The sequence below is a fragment of the Astatotilapia calliptera genome, chromosome 3, assembly GCF_900246225.1.
Source record: "Astatotilapia calliptera chromosome 3, fAstCal1.2, whole genome shotgun sequence".
NCBI classification, from domain to species: domain Eukaryota; kingdom Metazoa; phylum Chordata; class Actinopteri; order Cichliformes; family Cichlidae; genus Astatotilapia; species Astatotilapia calliptera.
The window spans coordinates 25,256,040-25,282,237 of NC_039304.1; the positions used below are offsets into that span (position 1 = coordinate 25,256,040).

The 26,198-nt window shown below is 40.0% G+C and overlaps 1 protein-coding gene across 1 annotated transcript in view; it reads left to right on the top strand.

Moving 5' to 3' along the window:
- The window catches only part of hdac8 (histone deacetylase 8), a 41,131-nt gene that overhangs the window by 7,662 nt on the left and 7,271 nt on the right, over positions 1–26,198 (top strand). Inside the window, exons 10-11 of the mRNA XM_026162561.1 lie at positions 5,543–5,637; positions 21,603–21,708. Of these exons, the coding sequence (XP_026018346.1) occupies positions 5,543–5,637; positions 21,603–21,708 (201 nt within the window). The remainder of the gene's footprint in view (positions 1–5,542; positions 5,638–21,602; positions 21,709–26,198) is intronic.

Consider the following 26,198-nt stretch of genomic DNA (forward strand, 5'->3'; position numbering starts at 1 on the left):
CACTGTAAACATGTTTATGTCAGCTTTTATATGTAAAGTTAACATATAGTATAATATTAGTAGTATTATAGTTTTATATGTATACCGGTAGTTAACATAGGCGTCTTCAGAGATGGTTAGTCGGCCTCAAGTGGCCATTAGAGAAACTGCAGTTTGGACACATAATTAGAAACAGGGTATTTGATAGGTTAGTTTAGTTTAGTTTTTTAATCTAAAATTTTCTCCCAGACATGTTTTTTTATCCTCTGTGATTTGACATGGGAATCTATGGTTATTTACACCTCAAGTGGCCATGGGAGGAACTGCACTTTTTGGCACTTGTGAGAGTTGGCTTAATTTTTCACTGCTTTGAAGTTGAAGGTTACTGGCATTTTCTCACACTTCATGACTTGGTAACAGGGGCAGATGTAGAGAAATTTTCTTAGGCTGGCATGGAAATCAAATGGCAGGACAAAATCAAAGCCTTTTTTTAAACACATGTGCATGTGTTACGTATGGTAAAAATGATTCAAATGCAAGTATACATGCATTTCATATAAAAATAGTCTGCAGCTTAATTAATTTCTGTAGCCCACATAATGAACCTTTTCAGTTACATAATACATGTGATTTTTTTATGTACTGTATAGCCTGTATAATAAATAAATACATATAAAAGCATTTAGTGGCCTGTCATTAAAATTTAAAAGCTGGTATATACTTTGAAGTCCAAACTTTCAACACAAGCTGGTGGCAAGAGATCATTTTAGGGTGGCACATGCCACCCCTCTAGATGTGCCCCTGCTTAGTAACCTGATGACAGTGTACGACCTCTTATTGGGGGCATTTTCACATTCTATATTCAGTTTTTACCCCTTAGCCGTTAAATGCTGATCGGGTATCTTCAGCGTAGACACCCAAGTTTGTGATTAAAATAACTAGATAGGTGGCTGAGAACAAAGCAACGCATGATTTTCAAATTCATCCCATACGTGGAACCACTAAAAATCTCAGATAAGTTAGAATCCCAATTACCTTTGCTTCAAGGTCGAGGTCAGAGGTTAGGTTTTCTGAAAATCTTGTGAATATCTCGTGATAACTCAAGAGGGAAATCAGCTAGGATTTTCAAATTATAACCACAGGTACATCTACTAGGAGGCTGAGCTGTAACACTGATGGACGCCGGTACTTTTAATATAGTAGGTACTGTATGTGACACATTGTGGTTAATTGAATCAGTAGGTTTAATAGCTGTTCTTAATTGTGTCAAATATTTTACTGTTAGGTAATGCCTGAGACACCATGTTATATTTTCCCGTCTGTTTGTTGCTGGGTTAGTGGAGATCTTTTCTGACTCCTGCCAAGGAAACATGTTGCTTCACAGATGATTTATGTTTTGAATTATGTAAGACATGGTTCTGTTTGGATATCATTGTCATTGGTCGTAGTCATGTGATCTATCACAGGTGATTTAAGATGGTGTCGCCCTGTGTTTCGTTGTGTGACGAGGAGCAGGTGTGCTCAAAATGTCATATGTCATGAAATTGGAGTTCTGCAGCATGCAAACTTATTTTTCTTTTTTCTTTTAAAAGCTTACTGTGGCCTCAGGAAAAAACACATTTTTGGCCACAACCAAACTCGTTCACAAATACAAATAAGTTTGGGGATGAACTGATTAGATTTCGGATGCTAAATGGTAAAGCTCACAGCGACTTTACATGATACATCACTCAAAAAACAATAACTCTTGTGATATCTACATACAGCCCCCAAACATCAATATAGCAAAGGAAACTAACAGTTGCTCAAAATGGATTTCCCCACTCGTTTAACTTAATAGAGTATATATATTTTATATTATTTTATTTATTTTTTTACAGATAAACAGATGTTGTGCTGTATCCTGTGTAAAGTAATGAAGTGATTTTATTTTATATGGAAAATGTCCAGTCTGGACAGACAAATTATTAACAATACAAAGGATTTAAGTTTTATTCCAGTGAAAGAACAGCCAACACAGTAGGGTCAGTAAAGTCTTTGTATATTTTCTCTACAGGAATCATGTTCTTCAACTTCGTTTGACCCCATATGTTTTTTTCCTCTTGTCATCCCATCCTGCAGTGTGGGTCTCTTTCCCACCAGTCAGGCCCGCCCTGTAGTTTGAGATTCAAACTGCTTTAAGAAAGTGTTTGAAGGTTTAAGTGGAGGATTAAACAACAGTTTAGCAGCACACACATGCTGAGGCACAACCATCATTTCCCTGGGCAAACTGTGTTGTCACAAATGTGACGGGCAGTAGTTTAAAGCTGGTGCATTCAGTTTGGAGGGGAAGCTTCTGGATTGCTCTACACACTGAAACATGACAAGATGATCCTTGATTAAGCAAGAAAAACATAAAATTCAGTTTGATGGAAGAGAAATGTGTAGACTGGAAGTTTTATTTCTGACAAAACTGATTGGTTTAGATTTAATTAATGAGCAATAAGTTGTAGATTCCTGCTAAACAGGTAAAGTTGTATCAAGTCAAACACTTGCTGGCTCTGCTTTATTTTAACTTCAGATTCAGCTTCATTGTCACATCACAAATTTACAAAGAGTAGGGTGAAAAACCTTGTGTTGCAGAGCTCCATATTAGCAGATAAAAATGTAAAAAAGCGCACAATACAAGCATATTTTAGATATGTGCAAAACACAGAAGAAAAAGAGCAAATGACCCTATAATGAACCCTGGGGAGCTCCAGTGTGACAGTCAGCCTGGCCAGATGTGATGTTAGGCCTTCTCTTTCTGTTTACGATTTTTCACCTGTCTATGCAGTCTTCACCAGTTTTTCACTGACAAAAACAAATGTGGAAAAACAGTAGGGGTGCAAGATAAACTAGCATTCCTGCAGATGCAGTTATATCATGCTACGATTTAAGGATCAGTCCAGCTGTCAGGAATATCGTCCTGCTCCTGTTTTCTCTCATTTAAAAGACAAAGATGGAGCAGTGTAGCCATGCATACACACGTACATCAGCTTCAAAGCATGCAGATGTGTCCGGGCATGAATTGGGCATGCCCGGACACATCTGTGTTACAGGTGTCTGTCACACGTGCCGTGAAACTTTTTTTTTTTTTTTATAATTCAAGTATTTATTAGATTTCGCATTTTATAGCAGCAAATACAGAGATGCAACAACCAAAAGCAAGAAGCAAACAAACAAAAACAAACAAACAAAATAAATAAATAAATAAATAAAAAATAAATAAATAAAAAACCACAACGAAACAAAACAAGTGAGGTTTTAACATATGTTGTATTAAGCTCAAATGTCCAAGTCAGGTAGACATGTAGGTGCAAAAATTGTCCCACTGTTCCAGCGCAGCTTCCGTCACATGATGTATTTTTCCCAGCATCTTTTCGTATACAACATTCCCAATCATTCTGTCTTTCTGCATTTTAAGCGTTGGAATATGAGAGTCCTTCCAGTGTTCCAAAATGACACGGGCACATGTTACCAAGGCAGTACTTAACACTCTAAACTGGTGTTTACTTAATTGCAGCACCTCTCCTTTGTCTCCTAGTAAACATAATTTAGGTGATCTGGGTAGGTTACAAAGTGTCCACCCCTGCAAATAATTCAGTACAGTGTTCCAAACTGGAAAAACCAGCAGGCATTCCCAGAGGGCATGTATCAGAGTACCTTTGGCTTTTTGGCATTTCCAACACAAGTCATCTCTACCAATCCCCATTCTATACAGCCTTGAAGGAGTATAATAGTATCTGTTAAGAATTTTGTATTGAATAAATTTCCCCCTGGCTTCCCTAATGTATAATCCATTGTTCGACAATATAGAATCCCATGTACCTTCATCCATTGTACCCCCTAGATCCCTTTCCCATGCTTTTTTCAGGCTCTTATTTATATTGTTTTTAATCCATGGGCAAATATTATACCATTTCGCAGCTGTGCACAGAGATGGGGGTAGTAGCATAAAATTCTCTATCGGGTTACTTTCACATGTTATTGTAACTCCTCCTTTTAAACAGTTTCTTATTTGCAAATACTTCCAGAAATGACTGTTACCCTCTAAACAAAACTTATTTTTAATATCCTCATACGACATGAAAACACCCCCTTCAAATAGGTCACTAACAGTTCTGATACCTCTTCTCAGCTATTGTGTCCAGTAAACAGTCTGCTTACCAATTTTAATTTTAGGATTATACCACAAGGGGGCATACTTCTGTACATATGGCACAAGTTTATATTTCTTATGCACCTCCAACCATACCATTTTCAAAAATTTCAAAATAGGGCTTTGCGTCTTACCGTGATTATTCACTTTTTGTGATAAAATATCATTTGGTGTGAATGGAGATGCAAGCTCTTGTTCTATTAACATCCAGTCTATATTGTTTTTCCCTGCCCAATGTTTGCCTAATCTAGCCATTTCAAAAGAGATACTATAATACTCTATATTTACCACCCTTCCAAAGAAAATCTTTTATCGTATTATTGTAGCTTTGCAACATCCGTCGCGGGATACACATAGGCAGCATTCCTGTATAATAGTTGATGAGCGGTGCCACAACCATTTTAACTGTGTTCTCTTTTCCCCACAATGTCAAATTTAGTTTACTCCATTTACCCAAGTTTTTATTGATCTTGTTTAATAATTTTCCCATACTGTTAGCCATAATATCCTCAATATTGGGGTTCAATTCAATTCCAAGATATTTCATTCCCTTGTCCACCCACTTAAAGTTAAAGCCCGATATTAAGTTATGACTGCAAGCCTGGGAAACTGGCATCGCCTCTGATTTATGCCAGTTAATTTTGTACCCTGAAAACATTGAGTATGTATTAATCACCTCTAATAGTTTTGTGATAGAATTAGTTGGGTCTTGGTTTAATTTCAGCACATCATCTGCATACAGGAATAATTTGTGTTCTCTGCCTCCCCCAAATACACCTTTAATCTCTGCATTTTCTCTGATTTGAATAGCTAATGGCTCTAAAAATATTATAAATAGCAATGGGCTTAAATTGCATCCTTGACGTGTTGATCTGGAAATACTAAAAAAAAGGAGAAAGTACCCCATTTGTAAATACAGCTGCTTCTGGACCAGAGTACATGGTTCTAATCCATCTGCAAAAGTTGTCACCTATTCCAAACTTTTCCAGGGCTGTGAACAGAAAGTTCCACTCCACCCTATCAAAAGTTTTCTGTGCATCTAAAGATATAGCCAATACAGGATTTGTGTTATTTCTATTCAGCCACACGTGCCGTGAAACTTAAGTGATGTTGTTCAGTTGATGCCTTGATGTACCTCCTGACTACTTTGTCTTTGTAAAAGGAGCAATTTTTGCTCCTCTAACTGTAAACCAACTTTACTCTGATTGGCTACTCATCAAAAACGCAAGGTTTGAGCAGCTGTAAATGTTTAAAAGTTTCAAATTCATATTTAATAGTCTTCAGGGCTCCAAACGTGCCTTCATGTGGGTTCCAGGTACTCCATAAAGATGATATCATTTGTGTTTCTTCTCATATGTGTCTGCGTTCCTTCTCTCTACTCAGGAGGTTATAACCTGGCTAACACAGCTCGGTGTTGGACCTACCTGACAGCAGAAGTGCTGGGAAAGACTCTCTCCTCTGAAATACCTGACCATGAGGTACACGGACACACACACTCACACACATCCTCCCTTTCCCTGCCTGTTACAGCCACACATTTACATATTCCCACATGAGGACAAATGTGCCCCTTCATTGTACCATCACACGCACACACATGCATGGAAACGCAAACACACCCTCTTGTGTCCTCTGTCTGCTGAGTCACTCCATCTAATCAAAGATGGCTGCCCGATCTCAATAAAGGGGTTTGTGTACAGGTGAGCGGGACAGGTAGCAGTGCTGACAATTCCTCTCTGTCTGCTGCGATGAACACAGACTCCTCTCACTCTCATCTTTTATGCGTCGTCTGGGTGAACGTTATTAGAGGAGTTATAGAAGTCGGACTGGAAGGACTTAAACCGCAGCTTTACCTGTCCAGTTAGTTCAAAAGGGTGGACGTCAGCGAGGATTCTTAAAATAGCGAGAACACATATGCTGTTGATTTAATTTAGCGAGGAAGGAACTGTGTATTTTATTTGTTGACTTGTTTGTGAAACACGGGACATGTGACCAGTTGCTTTTCGGTAAATCAAACAGAGCCATCCTCTCTCCAAATAGAAATCGGCGCGCCCATCTGTCTGTCCCGCTCCTATGCTCTCACACGCACAAAGAGCCTCTTTCTCCAGCAGCTGATTTTTTGGACCTTGTCTTGGTCAGATGTAATGAATAGCTGTGAGCGCCTCAGTGTGTGCGTGCGTGCGTGTGCACGCGTGTGTGCGTCCTGGTCGAGAAGAAGGTACCTCTTGTTTCTCCTCGTCGGGCGTCCAATGGCCCCAAATGGCCTTTGACCTCATTAAGGAGCACTCACTGAAAACAAAGCAACTATCAGTGCGGCCAGCTGCCACAGTTGATAAAGATGAGGTGACACACACACACACACACACACACACACACACACGGTTTTCCACCTGAAACAGTTAAAATTTTATTGTGTTTATGTCTTGGTTTTTTCTGATTTATGAAGCAACTTATTTTCAAGGTAAACTGCAACCTCTGCTAAACTTCACATATATGTGTGTATGCATGTATGTATGTGAATGCATATGTGTGTGTGTTTGAAGCTCACTCTGTGTGCGATAAGAGGGGCATTTATCCACGATGACCAAGCAGAGCTGTTCCAGTTCCAGTGACACGGGGAACAAAAACTACCTTTGTGCCCGTTTGTGTGAGTGCGTCTTACTCCTTCTGCTCCGCTGTAGACAAAACCCCATGAATACACACATTCATTACTGTCAGATAATGCACTGGCCTGTTTTATAACGCTTCTCATGTGCTTCATTGTATGATAAATGGACACCAGTGTGGAGGAAACTCAAACAGGCAAACTGGCAAAAGTGGCTCAAAGTCGAAGGAAAATGCAAAAACTACAAATTCAAACACTCTGTTTGTTTTATCTGCAGAAATCTCACTAAAACCAGTCCGAACATATTTGTTGCTTTTAAATATTTATTTGGAAAGGTTTATTTTCAGTGCCCGAGAGGATTCGCGGTGCTCTGTTCTTGCAGCACACAAGCTTCAAATGAAATAATTAAAAATAGCAGTCTAAAGAACACAAACATCAGTCAGAGTTGGCCAGTCACGTCAACAATAAGTGCTGTAATACTCGCTGATTACTAGACAAAATATTACACTACAGATAACGCACACAATGCCTCTGCTTGTGTCACACTCATTATATTTCAGTATCTAATGCAAACACGCCAGGATTCCAGCCACCGGGTGGAAAGTTGTTAACCTTCGCTGCTGACTCGTATTGTCTGCCAGTGCTGAGCTGATCCCGATTGACCCCCCCTCTCCCCCCCCTTGTGCGATAGCGGCGGCTCCTATCTGCGTGTGAATCGAAGGAGCCGCGGTGTTGGGCGTGCTAAGTATAGCCGCACGGGTCAAAGGTTAGTTGGTGTCTCTCATTTGACAGGAACAGTTTGTCTTTATAACGAACTTTATTTTGAGGGTGGAAACAATTGTTCTTATGGTTACAGGAACTTTTTATTTGTCACATGTGATGTTCACATGGTTTTGCTTTGCCTGTTAGCCTAGATTTATTATCTTTAATTTAAGGCGGGGTGGAGTATCATCTTATCTAAACATGTGTTATGTCATGAAGAAGGGCAAAAACCACAGTAGGGTCTTTAATACTTCTCTGAATCCCCTTAAAGTAACTTCTGTCACTGGCACGTACACCACGTTTTTAAAACCATATGAACTTAAACATCTCAGACCTGAAGGCCACTCTCCATTTTTAGTTAATAATAAAATACCTTTTTTCAAGTGGTCACATCCACTCCAATGGAAGTGGTTTAATGGAAACTCTCATCTCTCGTCATCTCATCTCTCAAGTGTTTCAGTTAAATCTTTTTCAATTAAATTCAACAACAGTCACCACAAGACACTCCACAAATAGTGTTGGGGAACCTTAAAAACCTGGGTCAGCTATAAGAGTCCAAAAGGGTGTTCGACGATCCAACGATCACAAGTAATACATAGACATAAGTGTTGGTCTACACCTGTTAATATTTGAATTCGGGTATTTTCAGTCCCCTTGCCATAGCTGTATGAAATCAAGCACCTAGCCTTCACAGACTTATGTGAGAGAATGAGTCGTTCCCGAGAGCGTGGTACCGTTGCAACAAGTCAAATTTTCTGCCTCTTAGAAGTGGTTCCTTAACATCCTCTGGCATTAACATCTGCACTCAAACTCTGTGCTGGGAGCTTCATGGCATGGTTTTATTTGGCCGAGCAGCTGCTGTGGGGGTAGGTGGTCCAATATTGTGATCCATGTAGATTGCAGGGCAACAGCAGGTGAACCAGCATCCAGATCTGTACCCGGACCTATGATTAGATTTTAATGGACCTTTCTATTTCACTTTGCACAACTTTTCTTTTATTTATGGTTATTTCAATTGATGCATTTGTTTTTTGTCTTTTTAGCACTGACCAATAACTCATCCCGCATTGATCTGTCAATCAAATTATTTATTCAGAGTGCGGATGAAAACGGAGAAAGTCCAAAGAAGTAAATCAGGAAAAAAATAATTACAAAAATCAAACCTTATTTTACTTGTAATGAGTAAAAGAACATTTTATTAATATTTTATAATAATAAAATATAATACTGTTGAATTGTACTTTAGTACTTCAACTTCCAGTTGTTGACTGCATACAGACACTGATCCGACTGTTAGGCCTCTTCAAAATGCATTGCATTGAATTATAATGAATGTATAACTTCATGACATTTTGGATCTTTGTTTGATCTTTAAATTTTAATGGAGTACCTTTGTGTTAGAAGGTATCAGTTTAAGTCAAAGGACTAAGAACTATGCACATTCATTTTAGAGTAATCAATGAATAGTTCTGAGTAAAATAGTCTTTTTTGTGTGTGTGCTTAAAATGCTGCACATAAACCAATATTTATGGTTGTTTTTAACCCTTGGATATATTCACATATCATAGAGGAGTGTACTGCTCCAGTGCTGCTATTGATTTGAGACTAGTTTTGGTGACGGTGACAACAACATGAAGTTGCACAGATTTGGATCAGATCGTTCTCTAAAAACTCAGTGTGTACCATTCAAGGACAGAAACAGAGAAGAGACCCCCCACCCTGCCACCACCACCTTTATTTCTGTTCTTAGTAACTTCCAAACTGCTGAGTCAGTGGGCAAACACGTATGCCATGTCCTCGCAAGGTTGTTGATGTGAATCCAGCTCATATCCTTTGTCACACGCTGTACCTTCACGTCTCCGTTGCTCATCTCTTTTTCCTGTCTCTGCCATGCTCCCATTAAGCTCATAGTGTAACAACAACTGGGCTTGGCTGGATCAGCACCCAGTGTGGGAGGGTGCACTGCCTTACACTGCCTTACTGCGACTGTGGCTCAGGGGGTTGGGAAGCGTATCTGTAACCGGAAGGTCGCCGGTTCGATCCCCGGGCTCTCTGTCCTGGTCGTTGTGTCCTTGGGCCAGACACTTTACCCTACTTGCCTACTGGTGTTGGCCAGAGGGGCCGATGGCGCAATATGGCAGCCTCGCTTCTGTCAGTCTGCCCCAGGGCAGCTGTGGCTACAACTGTAGCTTGCCTCCACCAGTGTGTGAATGTGAGAGTGAATGAATAGTGGTATTGTAAAGCGCTTTGGGTGCCTTGAAAAGCGCTATATAAATCCAATCCATTATTATTATTATTACATCGGTATTTTGAAGGAAAACCTTGACTTTTAACTCGTTCAATATTTCTGTGTAGAAAAATGTCATCATTGTGCTGAAGGAAGTTGAAAACTGGCCAAAGAATTATTGTATGTTTTTAGAAGGCTAAACCAGATCTGCAGTCCAAAAGCAAGGCCTTTTCTCTCTCCCTCTCTCTCTTTTGACCCTACTGGTCAAATAAGCATATTTATATTATTTAAAGGATATTTTATTTGTCTGGGCAGCAAGCTGCTAAACTGAGACCAACTGGAAAGGGTTTTTTTTTTCTTCAAGTTCATTTTGCTCCTTCTAAGCAACATGCTCCTTAAGAGCTACAGAAGTCTGGAAACAAGTTATCCCGTCATCTCTGTGCAGATAATGGTAACACGTGGGTATTAAATTACTAGCAGAGAATACAAACGGATAAAAGTCAGCCAGATTTTTTTTTCCTTTGGATTGCCCAACAACCCGCTTCGATCAGATTCTTCTCTGGTGAGAGGAACAGAAGTAGATACAAACGTGTGTCCGTCTCAAAGCCGCACAGGAAGGGAGGACATCTCTGGTTCCAGATTGGCAGCGGGGAAGCGTCCCTCCTCTTTACTTCCTACTTCCCCTTTTTCCTGTCTGCAGCCACTTCCTGTCCTGCCCCTCGGTGCCGTCAGGGATGTGCTGGCTCCCAGATTCACAGGCTCAATCACAGGAAATATCACCAAGCAATAGCGTGTGTGGGCACAGGGATATGTATCTGTTTACAAAGACTGACTGAAGAAGCTCATTATTACAATATTATGATTGATTAAGTTCAAAATGCTGCAGCTGGAGATCCTGCGACACATTATTGGTGAGCAATGAACTGAAAGACTGTTTCCTTTCTGTCTACCCTTTATGGAGCCACGGCTCTGTTGTAGTTGAGTGATTGTCTTCATCTCATGTTCATACAGTAAATGACTCCATCCCAGAAGATGGCATCACCACTGATCCTGTCTGTGTAGGTTCTCAGTCATCCAGGTCATAGTAGTCTAAGGAGCTTGCATCAAAAGCAACTTGACTTGATGTCTCACATGTTAATAGCGGGTCAAGTACCCGGGACTCTCCACCTTTTGGTTTTTCATCTGAAGAAGGCTCTTGGATAAGAGGTGAAACATCTTTAAAAAAAACTTGAAGTCCCTTCACCTTTATTTCAAGCTGCTTGGACTACAATTGATCCTGAATACTTTATGTTCCTCTCAGGTGAGATGTTTTATAGGCCAGAAGACATCAGTTTTGAATTTTGGAGGCTTTCAGTTCTTTTGGGTTCATTATAGGAGATCGTAAAACCACATCACTGTACATTACAGCATTATTGTAAAAGCTTATCCTACCATGAATTCATCAGTCTGGTAAAAGCTTTGTGAATTCTCTTTTTTTCTTATCATAGGGTTTGTTTTTATTCTAGGCCCCTAATGGCATTTTAAAGTTTTGCAGTGAATCTTGGGTAATGGTCCATTCACACCAAACATGACATGAACTTTAGCCGTGATTTCTAAGAATGCCACCCATAGTAAAAGCAGAAATATGGTTTTATTTTTAATCCTAGAATCTATCAAATCCATCCAATATTTTCATCAGCTTCTTATCAGCAAACCTTTTCTCTACACTAAGTGTACAGCAGGCCACCAAATGACAACAGCGGTGGTTGCAAAAAGACTTCTGGTCCTGTAGAAGTCTAAAGGAAAACTGCTTCTTTCACTTTCGCTTTGCTGATGAGCTTATCAGCTCAGCTGCTCACATTGTTTTCTAAATCATAGTCATATCTTTTTTTCTTTCAAATATTATCCTTAATATGTTAATTTACCAGTGAACATGCAGTTTTATAGTCAGATCAACTTTTCCTCATCCCATCCAGTTTTTGCAGCCAAGGTGGCAACAATAAAAATCCTAATCTTAAGGCTTCAGAAACCAATGGGTAAAGTCTACCTTTTGTATTGATGCAGCCACACAGAATATTTGCTCCAAACAGACAGTATGATCAATAAAAAGTACAGGAAATCTCTAGTAACTATGATTTCACTCACTTTTCTCCAAGCACTCTCCTTTTATTCCTGTCTCTATAAAAGTGAAGTTGAAGCACACACGTCCAGCTGTGCTCCAATGGCATTGATAAGCTCACCTTTCATTTCCAATCATCTGTGGCATCTGGAGGATCTGAGCATTTTCACAACAAACTATGAAGGGAATTTGCATCAGTTCATCAGAGTTTTACGGAGTCACCAGTTCATCTGCTGAGGTTTTGCAGATACGTGGCAACTAATCCTGCAAAGTTAAACAGGTGGTGGGGTACAGAAAGATATTTTACAAAAAAACGTTACTTGCCTACTGTTATACACAATTCTCTCAAAACATATCTTAAGTTTTAAAGTGCTTTTTTGGTAGCACTTTTTATTATAGCTCGGTCAAAATTATTGACCAATAATGCAATCATTATTGCATTATTTTTCTTCCTTATTACACTATTATTGCGGAGCTCTATTTCCATGTTATTACCCCCAGTTTTGGGGCTCTTATTATGCTATTACATAAGTTTCAGGCTAATATTACTCAGCTATAACCACTGTTGCTACATTATGTTACTTAAATAATACATAATTATTACTTTTGTAATTGCATAGTAATAACTTCGAAATCACCAAATTATTACCCTGTTCCCCTACTATTACCTATTTATTACCAAGCTGTAGAAAGTTCTACCGTTTCCCCCCCGCTGTTATTGAAGAAAACAATATTTGTTTTCTAAGAAGCAGCAGATGAAGATTTTATAAATGTGAATGCATTTTATATAACTCATAATATTCATAGAATAAACAATTAACATTAGAACATTTAGGAAGCTCTGTCACTGATATACAGTAACAGTATAGGTATGATAGGCAACAATTGTGTTACCAGATATTAGTGTATAGAAGTGTATTACAGTATAATATATGTATCACACAGCAACACACGGTAATCCACTGGTATTTTTCTGCAGTGTATTAGTTTCACTGTTTTACATTTGATGTGTGATACACTGAAACTATACCAGGGGTTCATAGTATAAAAGCCCTTCAAAGTATAAAATAATCCTTTATTCTTGCCACAATGGAGCAATTACACTGTTACAGCAGCAGTTCAAGAATAGAAGTGTTTTTTTTTTTCTTTCTTTCTTTTTTGAAGTCCAAATGGTATTTGCGGGGCAGGTTTCCTTAAAAGGAAAACTATCATATGAACCAAGGAAAAAAACATGGACTGATAAAAAGTGGGAAGGGTGAGAGAGGGTCCAGATGCAGAGTGAGGGAGAGGAGTACGTGCGCAATGTGACCGTGATTGGGGCATTGCACTGTTTTTTGGGGTTTTTTGTTGTTGTTTTTTTCCTTGTTGAAAACATTTATTAGATAGCAGCTTGATATGAGTCAGACTCCATTTGTTTTCGGAGATGTTTTCCTCCCTGCTGCGCTGCTCAGTGTCCTTCATAGCTGGAGATCCTGCTGATCGCTGTAAAAACAAACAACCCTCCCTCACTCTCTCTCACTCACTCTCTTTCACTCTCACACACACACATGCGCACACGTGCACACACATACACACATAGCCTGGTGCGTACTGTCACACACTCCAGCTTTCTCACAGGGCATGTACTCGTTGCACAAACACAAATATGAACTGATGTTTTCTCGTGCTTTCGTCAAACAGCGCTGTAAACAGCGTTTCTTTGGGTTTTGTTTTTGGGTTTTTTGCAGCCAGTTTGTTGTTTGCATGTTCAGATGTAGGAACCGTCACCTTGATGTGAACTGGTCACACGTATGAGCCATAACAGAGTTTATTATAATGCTCTGATTGGGGGCAGGGGTTAGTGAAGGTCCTCTTATTTACTCAGAGCGGCACAGATTTACAGATTAGTAATTTATAGACAGTGTAAAGATAAACACACGCACATATGGAGGATATTTTGTTGATTGGTGCGTTTCCTTGTTGGCAGGAAAATATGGATGATGGCATGTTTAGTTTTGCCAGTTGCAAATTAATTTAATTGTAACGTCGCTGAGGTAATGTACGTATAAAAAAATAATTAATTTAAAAAAGAAGTTTATGATTATTAAAGCTGTTTAGCTGTTCAGGCCGATGGAGTCCCCAGGAGTCCTGAGCACCTTTTAAAGGAGGAGGGATGAAATCAATTAGACCAGCTTTTACTTTTAAAAGATACTTTAGAAGATGTTGCAATGTTTTAAAATTTACTTAATCTTTGCAGAGTTATATGCTAATATTAATGAAATTTATTACTGGGAATGGCTGAGGCTCAGAAGGTAAAGCTAGGTCATCTACTGCTTCTGTCTGCTTGGCAAAGTATGCTCGGGCACGATACTGGAACCCAAGTTTCTTTCCATGTCTTTATTGGCGAGTATGAATGTTAGATAGAAAGCACTTGGATTGATTTGTGTTCCCATTCATGTTCCTGCACTCAAAAGGTGAAAAAATCTACGATTGGAGGTTCGAAATGGTGGTGGAGTGAATTGTTTCGCCAGTGTTGAGTGATACACATTACAGCGTTGTTATATTTACATCTACCCATCCATCTGTCATAGGGAGAGTGAATTGGGGTTTCTGGTTTGGCAGCTTTGTCTTGGCAAAATATGAGTTGACTGGTCAACTCATATTTTGCTGGTCAACTGGTCAACTTCACTGAAGCTGCAACTGCTAACAGCACATGGCTGCTGTGGCCGGCAATCTTTTGCGTTTTGTGTGATGTTCATTGTTGATGAATAAGCACCTGATTGGTATGCACCTTTAAAAAAAAAAAAAAAAAAAGCCAGTGTAGCTTTGGTCCTTTCCTGATATATCTCTGTAAGGTGGGAGTTGAAGCTGGTGAACGTTTTCAGTGTGCATGGAACAGGTATTAAACCTCAACTTTAGATGCCGATTTGGATCATTTTCTTCAATATTCCAAATATGTCGCGGTTTTGCTTCCCAGTGCTCCTTTATTTTGGGACATCCAGCATTGATAAGGACCCAAATAAAAAGCTAAAATATGGAGACGCCAGAAGAAAGACTTCCCTTTATGTGTTTGCCTGTTGTCATGTTTTCATTGTACATGTTGTCACTTTGATTTGCACCAAAGCAGCTGAAATGGACTCAAACTAGTTTCTGATTCCTAACTGGTGCACTGATTATCATGTGGTACAGCCCTAGCACGGTCTCCCCCTGAAATTGACCTTGTGTGTGTGTGTGTGTGTGTGTGTCTTGCCATATCTCCTGCCTTAGATGCTACCTTTTTTGTACAGCTGACTCCCATCAGCAATTAAGAATGCTTAAGGCCAGAGAAAGGTGAGCTCTAGTGCCAGAGAGCCATGTTGGGTTGCAGCTAATGAGCTGTTGTGACCTGGCCCATTGTGTTACACTTGGTCGTAAAACAAGTGTTTCCTTTTTTTGAGCAGTGTTACATAGTTACAGCTCCAAATATTATTAACAGACTAATCCATAGACACAAGCTGTTAAATTTAGTGCACTTTAAAAGAACAGAGCTTTGTTGCAGGAGCTGAAAATGAAACTAAACGAGGATTAAGCATTTTAACTTAATGAATAGTTCTAAAACCTTACATTATTTGTTTTGGGGGGGGGGGGGGGGGGGTTATAAAGACATTCTGATGAGAACACACAGCGTTCCCTTCACAGTACAAACAGGCTCAGTGAGTGATGGACAGAAGTTTCCATGTATAGGACCATGGTAAATAGGCAGAGACCTTTCCCTATTTATCTCCCTGGGCGTCTCTGCCGGAGACACTGGAGCCAGTCACCGGGTATTTTCTGTCTCCTGACCTTGGCCAGGTGACGTAGCTGTGCCTCTATCTGTTGTCATGTGGCGTTTTCTCTTACAAACACACACACAAAAACAGCACAGAATTGCTGGCTATCATTTTATTTGCCTCTACTATGAAGACAATGTTGAAGAAGTGTGTCAGGATGGGCTTCACTTTCCTCACTTCCCCTCTTTCTCTTCTCTCTATGGTCATCCAAGCCAAACAAGCAGTCAGTGGGAGTCTGTGTGTGTGTGTGTGTTTTGCTGGACAGCAGGAGACAGAGCACTGGGTTCATGGGAATAGTGTGTGTGTGTGTGTGTGTGTGTGTGTGTGTGTGTGTGTGTGTGTGTGTGTGTGTGTGTGTGTGTGTGTGTGTCTCACGTTGGGCTCTGTTGAGGCCGGAGGTAAGACACAGAAACTCATCTGAAGTAATTGGAAACAGACACACACACACTAAAACAGGGCCTTACCTCTGTGTGCATGAACTGCCCCAAGCAAATATACGTGGATAATCACACAAAACACACATATAGGGACACATTAATAAATCTAGCACATATACACAGGAGTGCATTCTCTCTATCTGACTCACACAGGACCATTAATCAAAGACAGAGTAGCCTTTGTCTTCATATAAACAAAAGTATACTCCTACTGCACATTGGCTCAGTTCGTGTATGTGTGTTTTGTTTGTTGCCAGCAGACTTTGTGAAGTCTTGTCTACTAATGTACATCTAAGCCACTAAAGAGGCTCCATTCAAAACAAGACTTCTAAGTGACTGCAACATCAACGCAGGAATCATTAGGGGATGCTAACTGAACGCCAACTCGAGGGGGCCAAGCTGACATTTTTTTTTTTTTCGGGGGGGTAATTTAAGCCAAAGGAGCAAATGTGACAGTAGAAAGTTGATAATGAAGGTTTAGGAAGTCCAAAACAAACAAAAGAAGAAGCCAGATATTCACTGACTGCAGTCTGCTTATAAAGTTTTCTACTTTTTCTCATTGTATGTAAATGTAAACTGAATCCTTCTAAAGCTGTAACCATGGGACTGCGAAATGAAGTTGAGTTTTAGGTTTAGTCGTTGTTTTAGTGTTGTCTTTGTTTATCCGTCCATCTAAAACTCATTCAAGGCTCTAGGGCAGTAGTAGGCATCAACACCTCCTTCTCCCCAGCAACCTTGTCCTGCTCTACTAAAGATTTTTAATTATTATAATATGGACGGTAGTGGTCAGAAGTAGGGCTGGGTATCGTCACTGATTTCTAGAATCGATTTGATTCCGATTCACAAGGACCCGAATCAATTCAATCCACGATTCAATTCGATTTGATTCGATTTAAATCTGGGAAATTTTGCCTCAGACAGTCAGAAATATTATAATTCAGATCAGTACATTTACATATTTTGTATCTATAAAAAGGAAGCTGATACTCGCAAGACTTTATGTGAACATCATTTTGCACAACTCTGTTGCTTGTGAAGCTCGCACACAAGAATTTCACTCACATGTGCTGTACCAATGTACCTGCACATGTGATGTGACAATAAAAGTGATTTGATTTGCTTTGACATCACAGCAGATGCCTTTGTGTCAAAGTAGCTGAAGATAAAACACAGAAAAACATGAAGGTGGTTTTCCTGCCCTGGAATTTTATAAAAATGTTCTGCAGTACATCAAAAACGAAAGAAAACCATTAATCAACATATGAACATTACCTCTGAAGTTACAGCAGTTTTATTAGAGACACGGTTAAGCGTTTTGCATTTTGCATCATTTTAAAAAGTTTACATTTGTTCAGTATTGAACAGCAGAAATTAGGTTTTCTTTTCGGAAGTAAGTAAAAGGGAAAAAAACAGCGGCCGACAGCCTGTAAACAACGGTAGACTTGTGCGTAACAAGCAAGCGAATAATGCAGAAAACAGATTTTCAGACGGGAAACTGTTCTTGAAGTACAGAGAGAGAGAGAGAGACAGAGACAGCGAGCTGTGCATGAAGTGTGATTTTATCGTGGTGGAAACAAAATAGCAAAAGTAAAAGTGAATTCATGATGATGTTTTTGTGAAGTGTAGTTTGACTCTTCTTTTGCTGCTGGTTCAGTCAATTTTGTTTGGAGAGAGATTCAATTCAATTCAATTTTATTTATATAGCGCCAAATCACAACAAAAGTCGCCTCAAGGCGCTTCATAGATACAGAGAAAAACCCAACAATCATATGACCCCCTATGAGCAAGCACTTTGGCGACAGTGGGAAGGAAAAACTCCCTTCCCACTGTCAAACTAACAACTTTAGAATCACCGCAAAAAGGGCGTAAACACAAAGCACGGACCCGCCGAAACATCAGAATCAGCGAGCTGTCGGCTTTCAGCCCCGACCGTGTCCATGCCTTTGGATGAGAAAGGCGACATCTCACTGATTCTGATCCGTCGGCGGGTCCGCGCTTTGTGTTTACATCTTTGTGCAGAATCTGTGTACCTGCTCTCATTTACTGTTATAGCTGTTTGGTGGTTGTTGAAATTTGGTGAGGTTTAACCTGAGATTCTGGCGTTTCGGGCAAAATAAATTAATATTAAAAATTAATCGATTCAGGATTTTAATGAATCGATATCACGTTATCCAAGCCAGAATAAATAGATTATCAAAACCCACCCCTAGTCAGAAGTGAGGTTTAGCAAGTTCAGAATGGACATTTCAAACTCTTAAAAAGTCAAAACTGAACTTTGAAGATTTCTAAGGGGACCAGCTTTGTTGCATTTCAGGAAACGTTCCTATTTCCACACTGATAAAACTAAGACAATTTCATTTTATTGTCCTTTTAATCTAGTCTATTTTGTCTTTTTTCAGATATGTATCTGTAAAACTGCAGAAACTCATTAAATCAAATCATTAAATGGTCTCACAGGCAGATTGGTGAGCCACGCTGAACCTAGCATCCCTGCACCGAAGACTATTACAGTTGTTGGTTGGTTTGATTTTACTTGAGTACTCGGACGCTTTTGCAGAGCGCCTGAGCCTTTGCCCATCCAAGCTGTCAGGATAGACGCGTTACACCCCGGACAGGCTGAGCAGCAAACCTTTGTGCGTCAGTTCAACGCCGAAGTGCCAAAAGCTGCAGTACTTGAGTCCTTGAACAGGATCACTCAACCCTGTTTTTCTTTTCTTTTACGTGATTATCTGACAAATTGAGGCTCTATGATACTACAAGGTTTTTGACTGTTGATCAAACAAATCTAAGCCCCAATTCACTGTTTCCTGATATCTTATTAACTTAATAATCTTTTCTTACCATTTTAACCCCCATCTTCACTTAATCTCCATCGTTTTGCTACATGTCCCACTCCTCTGCATTAGACCTCAGCTTGGCTCGCTCAGCGTGTTTCTGCTGAGTCCTCAGAGTCCAAGGCTTTCACAACAGTCACTGCAAACGGACTGACGCACTTGTGGTCAGACCTGGCCTCAGAGTTTGCTTAGCTCTCATGGCACTGAGTCATGGCCCCAAACTGACGTGCTCTGGTTTTAACTTCTGGTTGAACCCACTCTCTGGGTTTCCACCTGTTTCTTTTTTTCAATTGGCTGACACCCGGTTCTGCCTGAAATGCCAGGAGCCTTTGGTATTTGCTGAAATACTCTGAGTTGTTTTTTTTGTTTTTTTTTATTCAAGTTGGCAAAGCCCAGGCTGTCTTAGCAGAGGCTTGACTGATTTGTGGTTCCTCTTCTGTGTTATGCATTACATTTTCCTTCTGTACAGGCTTCAGAATCTCGTATATTTTTTTGTTTGTGTTGATCCAGCTCCCAGACAACACAGGAGGGAAAAAAGAATCCGAGAATATAAACAACATGTGTCTATCTGAAAAATGTGTTTCTTTGCTTGAGGGATCAGTCTGTTAATCAGTGCACTGCTTTGGTCCAGATGGAAATATCTCAACAAATACTGGACGGATTACCATGAAATTTTGCACAGTGTCTAAAGAATTGAATCCTACTGGCTTTTGGTGCTCAATGGGCAATTGGATGGAGTGTCATGAAATAAGTGCCGTATAGACCTTTTAACTAACATCATTAAAAATATCCCCAGACTCATTGGCCCTTCTTCATGGGGAAGTACTAATCTTTGAGCTTCCTCTTTCATATGCAGTGATGGATGGAACCACGTTATGCTTCCTTGCTCTTTGACCACAGTGAACACTTTCCTGATGACTTCATGGCCGAAATTCCAAATTTCAGATCAAACTGAATAGAGTATTAAATACCATATTGTTCGGACCATAAGGCACCGTATTATAAGGCGCATTAAGCAAAACAAAACAGTCAGATAAGTCAAACTTTACTCAACTCATTCTCCTTGCTTCCTCCACTTCCGTACCATTGATTCATTAATGTTGAATTCTCTCGCCGCTGCTCTGTTCCCATGTTGTTGCAGTATATTAATGACTAACTGCTGTTTAGTTTTCTCTCTTCATTTATGTTGGGAATGATAGCAGAGCTGTATGTTTTAATTGTTTCAGAAATCTCTCAGTAAGAACATGATATATCATGTTTAGGTGGAAACTAGCGAGCTAACTTCCTGCTAACTTCTAACTCCGTTGAATTTTATACATTCTGTTTTCATGAATGCCTGGATGTTAAACTTAATTTTTACACCCGATAAAGCAGCAACGCTGATCATTTTATTAAAGATGAAAGAATTTAGACAGTTTTTAACTCTCAGTGATGCTGCAGTGTTCGTTTGACTTTGGGACCTGAAGCCAACGGAGTTTTGGACCCAGATTATTCCACGAGGCTCCTGATTATGGTAGCTGTAAGGCTCCGACAATCCACCAAGCGGTGCGGCTCGGTAGCTTACCAAAGTGGTGCTAAAACATTTTCCATAGATTTTTGAGCGCCGTGTACCAAATCAGTTCGAGGTCAGTAAGCACAACTAGAATTCATACATAAGGCGCAGTGGATTATAAGACGCACTGTTAAGGATTTTAAGTGTGCCTTATAATGTGGAAAATACAGTGCATGTTTTACTTATTATGGTCATTCTAAGAGTCACGTAGGAGGATTCTCCAAGATATTGGCTAATGACTTGTCAATCACAAGTTTCTTTTGTTTTTTGTTGGTTTTTTTGGCCAGTAAGCTTCACAGTCAGGTCCACCCCTCACTTGCCTCATCCAGTTTCAAGACCTCTAGGTGGTGACACAGACCTTCACTCAAGACTTGATAATGGGTCTTTGCTAACTTGTAACAGCTGCAGTCAGACAGAAACCCAGAGCAATAATAATTTTGCAAAACTTAAATACTATTTAGGCTTTGCGCTTTTCTATTAAGAAACTAGAAGCCTTTCAAATGAACTTTCCTGCATTTTGGTCTCCTGGTACAGGATTTGTAAATTCCTGAAAATGTAGCATGTGAGCGTTAGAAGTGAATTTGCCCCTGCCCCCAACACTAAACTGCTGAGTTAATCTGTAAGCTGTTGGAGTAAATTTGTGGAAGCAAGTTATGCAAGCTCCTCATAAGTGTCCAGCCGTGGCCTGAGTTTCAAACCCAGAACTGTGTGGCTGGCTTTACAGGAACAAAGCCAGAAAGAATGGAAAGAGATATCTTGATATGGTTGAGAAAAACAGAAATGATGGTCAAAAACTGGAAGGAAGTGTGTCCTTTTTTAACCACTGTTTTGAATTGATTTCACTGTTATGTTTAAAAAAAAGATCCCTGAAAGCCTGTGTAAATATTCGTCACCAGTCAGTTCAGTTCTTCAAAGTCCAAACAGACCCCGAAACTTTCCAGGAAAGCAGCTGCATTCTCCAAAAAAAGAGGAAAAAAACAAAGACAAAGAAGACAGAGTGTATTTTGGCACTCTGCTGCAGTGACTCTGGGCAAATGTGATGAACACATGACTGTGAATAAGAAAAATGAAGTATTATTTCAAAATCGGAAAATGCAAAACCTTACGATGTGATCTGTGTGTGTATGTGTGTGTGTTTAGTTTTTTACAGAATACGGACCAGACTACTCGCTGGAGATCAGTCCGAGCTGTAGACCAGACCGCAACGACACCAAACACCTGGACCAGGTCATCAGCACCATCAAAGGTGTGCATGTCATGTGTATGTGTTTGGGTTGGATGCACAGGTGTGCCTGTTTGTGAGGGTGTGGAGCGTAAACAGGTGTGTGTTTGTGTTGCACTGAACCCTGGCTCATCTGAGGCCCTTTGGTCTCTCCACGGCTCTTTTAAAGTGCAGTTTCATGTGTCTGCTCTTGTTTCTATACGTCTCTGTGTGGGATGAAAGTATGTCATCTTCTCTCTTTGTGTCCTCTCTGTGGCTTTTTAACGTCCTTTTGTATGTGTGTGTGAATATGCACAATATGTCTATGACCCCTGCTCGAGTCTGGCTCTTGATACATGTGGTATTTTTTTTCCTTTTTCTGCATCTTCCTCTCTATATGTGCCTTTATGTTTGTATGTTCGTGTTCCCGTGTGTGTGTGCAGCCTTGTGGTTAAGCCTGAAGTCGGGTCTTTGGTCTCAGTGCTGACAGCCCACAGCTCTCAGGAGAAATCGTCCAGCAGGGTGAAATTTAGGCGAAAAGTTGAGCGAAGGGAGAATTATTGTAAGGAGGTGAGGTCAGGAAACGACACGTCGGCAACCATGTCAGACGTTTCGCCGCACACAGCCACACATCCGAAAAGGAAAACAAAATCTGAGTTTGATCATTCGGCGTCTCCGGGGTATAAAAGTGTGAACCGTAGAGTGACAGGAAGTCCTCCTTTCCTTCCTTTTCCTCAGTGAAATCTTATATTTTAAACAGCGGTTATCCATTCTGGTAAGTTATGGTGAGGTGAGTTACCGACCAAATAAAAGGCACTCACAATATTGTGGGAATAGTAAAATCCTACCAAGATCAGGTCACGTCACAGTGATCCATGTCGGAAAGTATAAAACAGACTAATAATTATCATAGTTTCAGTGTGATGGAAATGGATTTATAGTAGGACACACCACAAAAAGTAAAAGCTTTGAAAGTCATTGTCTGCACTCTTCTTCAGTATTACCAGCGTTTGCTCACAGTTATCTTTACAATAGAAAAGAGAAAGAAGATATTTATTTCATTAGCAAAAACGTCTGTCCACACGGCATTCGTTCATTCAGTCAGCATCAGGTGGCAATGTTTAAATGCTTAAACTGCAATTCCTGTAGGCATTGATCCTCATTGACTCCAGTGTTAAGATGCCCTGCGTTAGAGGAGAAATAAGCATGCTTACAGCCTGTTGTGGTCTCTATAGTTGTTTGGTGGATTTTTATACCAGTTTGTTTTCGGACTGACATAAGGGAATGTACAATAAGGTGGAAAAACTCAAGGTACAAATATGTTTGTCCTTGGAAAAAAAATGACCAAACCAAAGAGACCAAGGCTCAGTCATAAAGGGCTGATGAGGTTTTATCGTCGCCCCGCAGGGCGGGCAGGTGGCATGGACACCCAAGTTTGCAAATGTGAGAACTTGAGGATTAAGTAATATGGGATTTTTAAATTCATGCAATAGGTGCAGCTATTAAAAATCTCTGACAATTTAATTTCAGAGACCTCGGCCTGAAGGTCAACTTCAGAGGTCAAGTTTTCTGAAAGTCTTGTGAAGAAAGAAGGAAGTCACCTAGGAATACCACACCTGCATCTACCAGAAGGCAGGAGTATTACTGGCAGCCGCCAGTATTTTTTACCATGATCCTCTACCCATCTGTGGCTCTGAGAAACTCTTTTTATACCCTATCATGTTACCGACCTCTTGCCAATTAATCTAATTAGTCTCATCCTAATCTCATTTTAAGTGGAGGTTCTGTGATGTAAATCAGTGAAAGTGAAAAATAGCAGGCAGCTAGCAACCAAGTCGTTTCCCATTTGTCATTCACTGCAGCTAAGCCCCCAAAAATTGTAATTCTTTCAGAATTCAGTGGAGTGAGTTACATAAATATGGAACGCCAGGACTGCCATAATGAATTAATTAAATACACCATTAAATAATTAATTAAATGTGGCAATAATTAATTAAAATTGGAATTAATTAATTAAATAAATAGTTATGACACATGTAATTAATTAATTATTGACACATTTAATTAATTAATTATTGACACATGTAATTAATTATTTAATGATATATTTATTTATTTCATTTTGGCAGTCCTGACGCCTGGCTCTCATCTTGAAATAATTTTATCTGTCAGCCTCACCCATCAAACTCAGGGGGCGGGGTTAACGCTGCCCATGCAGCTTCTCTAACATTTGATTGGTTGCCGTGCAAAGTAAGTCAAAACAGGTCGATCCTAGAAAATCGATTGCTTGTGTAGACTTGGGGCAGCCAGTTATCCCAGAATGCAGATCAAATCACAGGTCGTTTTTCTGTCACCAGCTACACTTTTAACAGTGTTTTAGCCGCGAATGTCGCGACGTATGTCTGGTCAGGTTGTCAACATAGAACATGTTTGCAAAAGTGCTCAGATGTTTTCAGAGATTTCACTAGCTCTGCTAACAATTAGCATGCAGAGTGCACCGAGGGGGTTACGTTAACCGGTTTGTTTACATATTCCACTCTCCGTGTTCCACATGTTGCATTCGCAGATTCTCATTTTCACCGAACGATCGTCTCTTTCCGCCTGGTCTTGTGTCTCTGTGCTTCTGTAACATAAAGAACGAGCTGACATTTTTCTCACGAAACCAGCGATCAGCTCAACAGACCCTCAGTTTACCTGCATGCATCCTCCTCCTCATCTGTCAGCTGTTTAACACCTGCTGCTAATTCAAGAAACATGCCTAGTTACCTGGTGATAGTCACAGTTTAACTGGGCAGCCGGTGCTCGATATAAAGCAATGTCAGCGCATTTTTCTGCACAAGATAAGTAAATATAGTGTTTTCCCCGAGCGCAGAGCTGCTGGAGCTTGTTTCCTTACAGAGCACTTTATAGGCGAACAGCTTCATCAGCGGCTGATGTCCAATCACCGGCACACAGCTTTCAAACCTCAGCTGAGTTTTAGCTCTCAGTGGTTAAACGCTGGACTTCATTCACTCAGGTTCTGTCTGTCGGGTCACGTTTACTTCGCTGTTTTATTTACAACTGAGCAAATCGGTTTGGCTGAGGTTAAAGTTACGTTTCATAACTGCATAGTTTCACAGACGTTTAATGAACCACTGGCACATGTGTTAGACTGAACTATCATCTAAATATCATCTGTTTTTTAATAGTTATTCAACTGTATTCTAAGCACCAGCTGTCTGTTAGAATGTGATTTTTTTTCTCTCTCTGTTGGCAGAGGTATAAAAATGCGCAGGAAAATCTGACGTGCATGGCAAACTTCACCGACGATATTTAGGGAGGAATAAACACACATCAAACATAAATGAACCATTTGTCTGTCTCCATAATTGAGAGAATTTTCTCTTCTTATGTCAACACTCTCTCTCTCTTTTTTTTCTTTTTTTTTGCTTTTTCGGTCATGTTATGTTTACCTGTCAAAGGCTTGTTACAAACTATGAAACACATTGTGCAGACTTCTGGATGTTAGAAGAAAACGAATACTGCTCATGAATGAGACTAAAGGCAGGAAGGTGTCCTTTAAAACTAAACATGTTAGTAGGACCTCCCTATTTATATCATAGTTTATGATATAGCACGTGTATTTCAGTAATAGCCTGCTGAGGCCACTATACGTGCTGGCCTCATATCAAATGTGACGGCAGACTGAGTCTATGTTTGACGTTTGTTTATATCTAATCTTCCTTTTCAAACATTTAAACAGCAGCGAGTCTGCAGCTGAGGGAATACAAATTCAAATTGTCGGAACAGGTTTGCTCGTTTCTTGGATTCATTTGGTGATTTATTAAATGTATAACTGTAATTCTAATCTGCTGCTGAGTCTCTTACACTTTTCTTTATGCTGTATATTTTCACGTCTCTGGAATAGTTGGCAGTTAGATAGTCAGCTGGGAAACTTTGTGTTAACTCATGGAGCTGAGGATATCGTGGATATGCTGACCTCGCTGCGTGGTGTACAGAGCGAGGTCAGCATGATTAATATTCACAATAAAAATATTAGCCGAACATCATGAAGTCTGTATGTGTTTCATAGTGTCGAACAACCTTTGTACAGTTAAAGCCAGCAGTTACTACATGACGGAAACACCAACGTTATCTCTTTTACGCGTTTATACACAGGTCACGCTGATTACTGAACAAAAACCCAAAGATCAGATGTTAAACAGATTTATTTGCTCTCTCTCCTCCTTAAACATGTTTTTAATGTTAGTTATAATTCAGAATTGGCGACTGAAACACGTAGGACACATAAGAACATCAGGAAATAAAACATCGATAAATATAACCTCAGTAAAAGAAGTCAGCGGGGGTTACTACAGCTGTGTACCGGGGCCTGCGCTTTGTCGGTGGGATTGCTTGCGAGGCGAGCGGGTCTATCCCACGCTTTGCTGTGAGACTGGGCAGACATCTCCGAAATCATCGAAACACTTTTGCAAAGAGGCTGTATCTTGACAAACCGACCAGACACATGAAGATTAAACCACTACATTCTCGGC